Source organism: Gossypium hirsutum, chromosome A04 (genome assembly GCF_007990345.1).
Source record: "Gossypium hirsutum isolate 1008001.06 chromosome A04, Gossypium_hirsutum_v2.1, whole genome shotgun sequence".
Lineage (NCBI taxonomy): Eukaryota > Viridiplantae > Streptophyta > Magnoliopsida > Malvales > Malvaceae > Gossypium > Gossypium hirsutum.
The window spans coordinates 10,330,979-10,340,791 of NC_053427.1; the positions used below are offsets into that span (position 1 = coordinate 10,330,979).

Here is a 9,813-nt window from a genome sequence, read left to right on the forward strand (position 1 = left end):
ACAGTTCGATCTAAAATTTTGAAATCCGAAAAATAGAGGGACTAAATTCTTAAAAATAATAGTAAGAGACTGAATTTTAAATTTACAAATAACATAAGGACTTATAACATATTTTAATCAATTTTATACCAAGATAATAATTTTCGTATGGTTAGCCCAACTTTCTAAACTCTGGACTCTCGCATCCATTGGGCCATTGATCCAGTCATATTACAGGCTACAAAGTCACGTGCAAGCTCTAACAGTCACGTGATGAGAACCACAATCAAATCCTTCCTATCCCTATATTAGTAGAGTGGTTTCCCACTACTCAAAAGGAATGGCGGGAAAATCTGTCCCTTAAATCTCCCAATTCTGACTCCAAAACCTTGTTAAGAACCCCCAAGAAATGTCCCAAATTGAAACCCTAGGTATTCTCGAGGAGATCCAAGCTCTTGTCTCTGATAAACTTCAAGTAGTAAGTTCTATTATGTTAATTTTTTTTTCTGAATTCGCCTTCATATCGACTTGATTCTTCGAATTTTTTTCCGGGTTTTTGATAATATGTCTTTTTTCTTTTGCAAATTTTGATCTTTCCCTCTCGTGGTCTTAAATTCATGGGTTTTCTCCCTTTTATTACTTTTTACTAATTTTATTGCATAAATTGATTTCTAGGTTTGGTTAAAAATGAAGCATCCTTTGATTAATCTGGGAAGTTGCAGGAAATTAGTTCCTCTTCCGTTTTTCGTGTTATTATTTTGTGTTCTCTTATAGGTTAGATTTTGGGACTTGAAAAAGCCTGTTAATTTTGAGTGAAATAAACTTAATTTGTAAGATAGTAATTCTGGCCCAAGGTGGAATTGTAGAATATAAGGGTTTGATTGAAATGATTTTTTGTTCGCAAGTTGAATGAAGATTTTGATATAGATGATACAGGATTAGGACTACAACTGGCTTCTCCTTGTTTTATCTTCCTGATTTTTTATGATCAAAGAAAATTGTCTTTGAGTAATTTTATAATATTGGTCCCTGTGACATTTCTTTCTTTGTAGGCTAGAAACTTCATTACAGTATGGGAGTTCATATAAAATTTCTTTTCTTTTTGTTTAAAATGAAATTTCCTTTCAGGTATCCTACAAGTGGTTGAGTCGTAATTTTTTAGTCTCATCCAATGTTGCAAAGAGGTAATTTTTCCCCGCCAAGAATGTAGTTAGAGTTTACATGCACAGATAGAGCAATGTACATCATAGACTCATAATCATAATGTTGACAGACTAATAAACAGTCGTACGTATACTTAGATTGCTTGCAGAGTTTGTTGAGAAACATGGAAGTGGCTTAGAAGTTGTATATAGTTTGTCTGGCTGGTTGAAGAACTCTCCATCAAATTATCATATTCAGCTCGTGACAGGGCCTAAACTTTCGGGTACTTTCCACAATAATTTAATTTTGTTCCACTTATTCTAATATGTATGCCGTTAAGGGTGTGCATGGTTTATATCCATGCTTGTGTACAAGCTCATGACAATTCTTGGAATAGATGACCTAATTGGCAAAGTAGTCAACAGTTCATTCAATTATGGTCTCCATAATAATATTTATGTTGTTTGGCTAGTAAAATTAGATAAAAGGGATTAATGGCAATTCTTTTTTCCTTAATTTCTTGCAGAGGCCAAGCAAGTATATGATGGCAATTGCAGAGTTCATGTGTATAGTGTGCAAGCTTGCATCCCAAAGGACCTGGCTGCACTTTGGAATACTGAATTTATACAAGCTGAAGAGCTCTTCAAGCAGCCCACCTCAGTGGATAATTGCTTGAGAGATAACAGGTACCCTACTTCCGTAACTAATCATTACAGCAATGGGAGGGAGAAGATTTCATGTTGCATTGGTGGTTCCTTCATGTTAATTACTTTTTTCCAGTCCTTGTACTTCCCGTTGAGATATTCTAGTTACTTATCTATGCATTTAATGAAGGGGATTTAACTAACATGTTGCTTTCCAGTTATACTTTTTTGTCAATAGCAATTCATAGAAGGGTATTGGTAAGAAATAAATGCAATGTCCTGGTTCAGGGAGATAGGAGTCATTGTGAGTTCAAGATATATGTAAGTTAGCTCATTTTAATCCCAAGGTGTTGATGGATTTTCACATGATAGTTCCTTGATCAGATAAACATTAAGAAAACCCTATCTGTAATTTATATCTCTTGTCCTTAAATGTTTTCTTCAGATTCTGTGGGATTTCAAATTCATTTGTCAAGCGCAATGTCGATGGTACTCCTGCGAAGGTTGCAACTGCACAGCCAAATAGTGTGGGAATCTCAGGACTGTCCATGCATAATTCTGCTCAATCCAATGCTCCTCAACAAAATAAGGTTCAGCAATCAAGCTCAAAAGTTGCTCAGAAGCCTCCCATTGTGATAAAAGGTATCAAAAGCGACAGTATCAGTGGTGAAGTCCATGATTTGGTCACCAAGCCTTCTGCTGATAAAGAAAAAAATATTTCCTTTCCTTCTAATAAAAAGAAAGGCCAGAATGATAAAGGCTCCACTGGAAATGGAGGTTCATTAGCAAATTTCTGGGATCGTGCATCTGCAAAACCAAAAACCTGTTCAGCGCCAGCAGATAATAGTGATTCCATACAAAATTTTAATGGTTTGTTGCCATTTGTCCTATTACTAGAGTTTCTTTCTTATATGATGTTTTAAGTGCATTCTACAAATTATACTGCGATTTGTTTCAACAATTTAGAGCTTGTATTACTTTAGTTGTTCTGCTATTTAAATTTTTGCTTTTCTAAAACACATTTTATATTCATAGTTACTTCTTTTCTCATTTATATAATTTCCTTTTTACATTATTTATTTACTGCAGATGCACAAGTTTCATCTTGTGAAGCAGTAGAACATGAGAACAGTGACATTGATGCTCAAGAAGTTAATTTTGGGAGAGCTTCTAATAGTGAAGGGAATAGGAAACGGAGGGTAGTTTTCGATTTATCAGATGAAGATGAGTATGAAGATGCTGTCAATCTAGCTTCACCTGATCCCCCTAAAAGGAAATCATTTTTAGATTCAAAACAAAATTCTAAAACTTCAGTTCCAGAGAGGCCCGATGTAGACAAACCAGACAAAGATGAAGTAACAGTTAAGGAAGAGAGAACTGCTAATAGAGAACCCAATAGATCACTGGGGGAAGAAACTTCACTTGGCAGCAAAAGCAAAAATGGTAAGAATTCCTCTTCGGTCAAGCTTGAAAGCCAGCTTCCTGAAATTGATTTAAAGAAGGATAAAGTGACTGATGCCTCATCAAATTCACCTAAAAGGAGGAAAGTGTTGAAGACACGTATTGATGACCGTGGAAGAGAAGGTAAAATCCAATGCCTAGCCTTCTTCTTAGGTCAATTAGGGTTTCAAATATTGAAAAAAAAGGGGTTTATCTTTGACTTTTGTTTATTTATTTTAGCATAGCTATCATTGTGCTACATTTCCTCATTGAAGGTATACTCTTTTGAAGTTCCTTCAATGCCAATGGCTTTGCTAATGCAATTAAATTTTCTCATGACTATGCCAAACTTAAATTTAATCACTGGAAATTTTTACTTACATATATCTTTCTTTCTATGAGAAATACGAATTATTTATCCTCTTTTTTCCCCCTTAAGTGCACTAAATTGGAACAAACAGTGTTATTGCCAAATTAATATCTTCTCACATCATTTTTTTCCATATATGTTAATATTAGTTACTGAGGTAGTTTGGGAAGGCGAGGAGACAGAGGTGAAGAAGGTTGAAAGTGACGTGCAGAAGAAAGCTAGTGGAGCAACCAATGCTACCACCAATACTGTCACAAATACTAATAGCCGGTAATGCTATTTTCTCTTCATTTTTTCTTACATGTCGGTAGTTCATATTTTGCCTTTAGCATAAACTTGTCTGCACCTACTGTAAGAAGGGAAGAAAACAGAGAAAAAAGATGGAATCGAATATGCGTGTAAACTCTTTCTGGTGCTTGTACTGCATCTTGTCTGATTTTGCTAGTTCAAGAAATCAAAATATTGGTAGGTCTTTAAGCTATGCTGACAATGAGGATGCTTGCCTTTACTTAGGCCAATCTTTGTTCCTGTTGACTTAGATATGTGATCGTCGGTCTGATCTAACTGTTTGAATCATTGATGCAGGCCTGCTGTAGCCAAAAGGTCCCCTGCAGTTGGAACCACTGCACCATCTAATCCGGGAGGTAAAACGGGAAACAAGAAAGCTGGAAATGCAAAGGATCCTAAGCAAGGAAACATTCTATCTTTCTTCAAAAAGGTCTGATCAGTGATATCAAGCGCTTTTTTTGCTTTTTCCTTCCCTTTCTATATGAACTTGCGGTAGTGAAAAGTTGCGTTAACAGACATCAATAGATGTTCATGTACATTTTCCCAGATTATTATGAATGAATTCTACGATAGCTTCAGAAGTGGTAATCTTGTTCTTTTCCTTTTTCATCGAAGAAAATTTTGAAATTCAGAAAAAGAAAAAAACCCGATCACCAAGCCAGATGATCAGATATTCCATCTTGTTTAAGTCTTGGCTGAGAATCATATTATCTACAACCTTTTTGGGATGGTTAATTCTCATGAGAAGAAAAATGACAGACGAGGTGCAGAGAGCGAAGTTTGGAATCTGCACCTCCAGGCTCTGGCAATGCTCTGATATCAGAGATCGCACAGATGCATGCTCTATTGATTCAACTCAGTTATTCTAGTTTTACTTGGACAACTATATTCGTTTTGCTTGCTGTAGAATATATATATATATTAGATCTTCATATATAGAAACTTACAGTAACCTAATGAATATCGAAAGTAAACACAAGTTAGAAAAGGGCACACAATTGACCCTGAGTTCATAAAGGGTTTCAAAGAAGAGAGTAATATACATGATTTATATTCAAATTTGCACACGTTTGCCCTTGATATTCTCTCTATTTTCAATTATCTCGGATCATGTTCGTTGGCTCGCTCAAAACATACTTCGGTAGTTCATACTTGGCACCTACAAAGAAGAGTTGGTGCAAGACATGTCAGAAGAAATTTCAAGCCAGAAAAAGGCATATTTTTGGGCTAGAATGGTTATCGAAATCTGATGCAGCAAGGTCTGCTTACCTCTTTCATCGTAGCAGATAGTTAGATCAGTATTTTGGACTATGACCCCTGCACAGTCCACAATAACTTGAGCCTGGCTTAAATCGGGTTCAGCAGCAGCAGCCCGAAGTGCATCCCAGATTTCTAGAGTCCAAAAAGTTGGCATTTACATTTAAGTTCATGAGAAAATCACCAGATTATTCACATTTAAGCAGATAAAAAATAAAAATGCCCTACTGCAAGTAAAAAGGGTAAGAAAGCCAACCTGTTCAATATAAATTCAATCATTTACTTGGAATTTTCTATTCTACAGTAAAAACTGAATTGCATATTAGCAAAATAACCGGACTTCTTGTTGATACCAGAAACTGAAGACTCCTAAATATCAATGTTTAGTATCACAATCATACCTATGGAAAGGCTTCTAAGGAGACCTTTTAGTTTCCATTAGTAACTCTTTATCTGGTCAATCAAACACCAAACCTGAGTTATCTTCAACGTATCGATAAGCCAGTTCAACATTCATGCTTTCCTGTCGGTCAGCTAAAGAGTAGGCCTACCTAGTTAGTTCATACATATCAGTTTCAATTGATTCCCATGAATGCTTTAAGTAATAGTACAGATAATTAAAGATCTTATGTTATATTGCATTGGGGATTCAGAACTTGAACAATGAACAAGGAAACACCTTGCAGCATGAATTCTAGGGACCAAGTACAATCATTCTATATTTATAGTTCCTGGCCTAACATCCAAGCCAACTCGAAACGAATATATCAGTTTAGCTTGATTCAGTTTGCTAAAAAGCGGATCCACCATATAACTAAGGTCTGCATATTGGTGGTTTAGTTGCCATTATCAGATTAACCACTAAGTTTTTCAGCTCATACAGAAAAGAAGATTTTCTATATTTGGTCAACTCAAGATCAACAACATTCCTTCACACTTGCGGAAATCGAGAATATCTACATGCGAAGATGTTCATAATCTTAGGCATGTTTATCTACATGCGAAGGTGTTCATAATCTTAGGCATGTTAACCTAAATGGCAATAAGTTACAGAGAAAACCACCTTTTTGGCCACCGTAATGAGGCGCAGTGTCCCAAAACTCATCACGCATCTGCTCGAGTTCAGACTTTGTTATCGGCTGAGGATGTTTCCATGGTTTTGGCTTTCGAATCTTTTTCGCATTCCCTATCAGAACCAAATCGTCCACGATATGATTAACTACGTATATACTTCAAATGCAAATCGAGAAGTATGAGTTCATACAGCATGTTCATCAGAGAGAGTTAATGAATTGAAATACTAAAATACTACAAAAAAGAAATGCAAATGGAGAAGTATGAGTTCATACAGCATGTTAATCGGAAAGAGTTAATGAATTGAAATACTGAAATCCTAAAATACTACAAAAGATAGCATAATGTTCCATGTGGTGTTCAATCTTTTTGCAAAATTAGAGGATAATGATTAACAAATAATGCAGTTGCAACTCCAAGAAAAATTTCAAATTAATATCTAAGTATTCAAATTAAGTTAATAACAACATTATTTATACAATTAAAAAGGAAATTTAAGTTTTTTTTAAAGTTTTTGTTTTTGAATATTTCCAGGAAAAAAAACTATAATTATGGTAGAACTCGATACCCAAAATGTTGTTAATCTCTTCGAACTTTAAAAAAAAATGAAAAAAATTGAAACAAAAATGGAAAAAAAAAAGTGCAGCCTTTCAGCTGGTTAGAAAATATCAGAAACTTTAACTGAATAGCTCAAAGTTTTCTTGGGCTCAATCAATTCAACGATGCTGTCATTGTCCCTTTAAGCTTCCAATTTTCCCACGATTTTCTCAGAAACCAAACAGGAAAAACAGAAGGAAAAGAAAAAAAAGAGCAAGTAAAATGAAAAACCATCACCGTCTGCTTTGGCCGGCGTCGATCCAACACACCCCATTCTGCTATTCTTCTAAAGCACAAAAACTCACCAATCTTCAAAGCCCGAAAAATGAAATTCAGAGCAAATTCTTGTTCATTGCAATTTCAGTCAAACTATGTCTGAAGTAAAAAAGATAGTTAAGGAGATGAAATTATCCCGGTGAAAAAGGCGACGAGTTTTCCGGCGAGTTAAATTAAAATTTAAAAGGAAAAACAAACTGATGATTGTGTAAATAATAATGTGATAATTAAAAGAAAAAAGAAAAGGAAAATCGTGAATCGATTGAGACAGTGGTGGTTGGGTTGGCTGTCATCATGCTCCTCTGTTATTATTATTTTTTTATTTCATCTTTCCAGCCTTTTCTTGGACTTCCAATAATTAATTTTATCTTGTGTTCTATCAATTTTTACAATTTAAACCCTTTTTAAGTTTGATGGATTTGCAATTAGGTCCTTCCAACTCTAAATTTATTCTTTAATAATGTTTTAAATTATAGGAATGCACAAACCTTAAAAGGGAATAAAGATGAAATACCTAAAAGTATTGTCTATAGAATCTTTATGATGGGGTTTACATATTTTAATTAAAAATAAATTATATTTTTAATGTGAATACTTTAAAATAGAAATTCAGATCAAATTATAAAAAATTAAGTGTTTGGTGGAAGAGAAATTGCCAAGTCATTATTGGATGATGATTTGGATTTTTGTTGGGTCCACATTGTAATTTTCCCTTTAAGATAATTGGGCCCTACATTGGCGGCTTTGGAAAAATCTAAGGGTCTTGGAGAATGTGATGTGATGCTATTTTCCTTGACAATTTCTTTCCAAATAAGGATTAAAAAAAAACAACCTGTTGTTCCATAATAATTTTGGATAATTTTCCCTTTTATTAAAATAATATGAAAATTAAATTATTTATCCACATAATATAATATTTAAATTATTCCACATAATATAATATTTAAATTATTTATCTTAATTTGAAATTATTATTATTAATTTTTAGTATTGTTATGTGGATTTATTAAGATAAGTTATTTTTAAAGTTAAATTATGTTTTTAGTCCCTTTCTTTTATAAAAGTTATAGATTTAGTCATTATACTTTAATTTGGTCATTTTTAATCCCTATACATTTTGAATTATAAAATTTTAGTCTTCACCAAACGTTAACTACTAAATTTATAACGTTAAGTTCTACTATTTTCAATATTGATGTGAAAAACACATTATCGTATGTGTAATGTCATATCAGTTTGTTATGTCCACATATTATTGATTAAAAATCCAGTTAATGGATTAGTGACTATCATTTGCGTCAAGACTAAAATTTCAAAATTCGAAAATTATAGGACTTTAGAATGATCCAATTGGAGAATATTGACAAATCTACAACTGTATGCATGGTATATGACTAGTAATTAAATTTAACCGAATAAATTTTGTAACACCCCAAACCTGGCCTAAACGTTATGGCCGAATTTGACGGTGTCACATTGAAGTGTTTTTCGAAACCATAATTTCATTGGAAAGCCCATTATATATTAATACCTTATTATATCATTAATGAAAATTTGTAAATCATATTAGATTGTTATTACACTTTAAAACTATGTTTGTTATGGAAGCTTTAAAATTATATTAAGAAGACGTGGTGTTTCTGAAAAACAGTTATCTTTAGAAAACACGTCTTCTTCCTACAACTAGCAGTTTATATCAAAGCAAGTAAAAATCTCAAATTAAAAGTTAAAATCTTAGAGAGGTCTTATTACATAAATAAATAACCAATTCGAAATTTAATAGTAAATAAAAGTCAAACATAAAGCAGGAGCAGTAGTGTGGCCACCTCCGAATCCCTTGCAGCACCGATCCATCTAAGGCTGGGGATTTCCTGTACAGATAAACAGAGGGGTGAGTTTACGAAAACTCAGTGTGTAATCCCCTAACAAACAAGCAGTCAATCATTCAATAGATAGATGCAGTTTGGGCCTGAGCTCGTTACAATATCAGTATCAATGTGGGCCTTAGCCCATTACAGTAACAGTATCAGTGCAGTAATGCAATCAGAAATCCTACCCAATCCAACCTCTACACACCACTCCGTCCCACCAAACACATCATGCAGGGATAAAATCGACCCACCCAGCCAAACACACCAAGATTAGCACCAGTTGCGGCACTAAATAGTATTGCAGCAAAGCTACTAGTGATATGAGCATCTTAAAGCCATCAGTATGTCCACAGTCGTCTTGGGCGACCCGTGCAACCTTAAGTCCACAGTCATGTTGGGCGACTTATGTGACCATATCAGTGCAGTATACTTCCTCCAAAATAACAATTCCAACCCCATGCAACATGTCATGCATCGTATCATAATATCTTACATGGATGCAACATACATATAACGTGGCATACTCAAATACAGTCATACACATCGTAGGGCAAATCAGTCATTTTACCTTATAGGGGTATTACAGTCATTTTACCCTACAAGGGTATTACAGTCATTTTACCTTATAGGGGTATTTCAGTCATTTTACCCTATGGGGGTATTTCGGTCATTTTACCCTATAGGTTTATTTTGGTCATTTTATCCTATGGGGGTATTTCGGTCTCCATTTCGGCCCAACATGACCCAAAATGGCCTAAGCCCATGAGATCGCCCATGGTGGCCTCTCGTAATCCAGTACCTACGTTTATGCGTTTGGGGTTACCACACGAGTGATCGCACGCTCATGTGGCATCAACGGTCCTATTTTTCGACT

At 34.5% G+C, this 9,813-nt stretch overlaps 2 protein-coding genes across 2 annotated transcripts; one reads left to right on the plus strand and one right to left on the minus strand.

Moving 5' to 3' along the window:
- The first annotated feature begins 295 nt into the window (after nt 1–295).
- Nucleotides 296–4,445, plus strand: LOC107948791 (nucleolar and coiled-body phosphoprotein 1). Its single transcript, XM_016883438.2, has 8 exons — nt 296–457; nt 1,108–1,163; nt 1,281–1,405; nt 1,649–1,808; nt 2,212–2,636; nt 2,856–3,350; nt 3,726–3,846; nt 4,162–4,445. The coding sequence occupies exons 1-8, from the start codon at nt 389–391 to the stop codon at nt 4,298–4,300; spliced, it is 1,590 nt and encodes a 529-aa protein (XP_016738927.1). The 5' UTR covers nt 296–388; the 3' UTR covers nt 4,301–4,445.
- Nucleotides 4,446–4,798: 353 nt separating this feature from the next.
- Nucleotides 4,799–7,446, minus strand: LOC107948792 (ubiquitin domain-containing protein 1). The gene is made up of 4 exons (XM_016883439.2): nt 7,030–7,446; nt 6,185–6,307; nt 5,134–5,256; nt 4,799–5,023 (listed from the first exon to the last, which is right to left on the minus strand). Exons 1-4 carry the CDS (start codon nt 7,064–7,066, stop codon nt 4,959–4,961), a joined length of 348 nt encoding a protein of 115 aa, XP_016738928.2. The 5' UTR covers nt 7,067–7,446; the 3' UTR covers nt 4,799–4,958.
- Nucleotides 7,447–9,813: the final 2,367 nt, after the last annotated feature.

Excerpts from the sequence above, each read along its gene's own strand:
- LOC107948791 (XM_016883438.2), top strand. The coding sequence starts at position 389 with ATGTCCCAAATTGAAACCCTAGGTATTCTCGAGGAGATCCAAGCTCTT. Across the intron at positions 458-1,107 it reads TCTCTGATAAACTTCAAGTA|GTATCCTACAAGTGGTTGAG; the intron begins GTAAGTTCTATT and ends ATTTCCTTTCAG. Across the intron at positions 1,164-1,280 it reads TCATCCAATGTTGCAAAGAG|ATTGCTTGCAGAGTTTGTTG; the intron begins GTAATTTTTCCC and ends ACGTATACTTAG.
- LOC107948792 (XM_016883439.2), bottom strand. The coding sequence starts at position 7,066 with ATGGGGTGTGTTGGATCGACGCCGGCCAAAGCAGACG. Across the intron at positions 6,308-7,029 it reads GACGCCGGCCAAAGCAGACG|GGAATGCGAAAAAGATTCGA; the intron begins GTGATGGTTTTT and ends TGGTTCTGATAG. Across the intron at positions 5,257-6,184 it reads TCATTACGGTGGCCAAAAAG|AAATCTGGGATGCACTTCGG; the intron begins GTGGTTTTCTCT and ends TTTGGACTCTAG.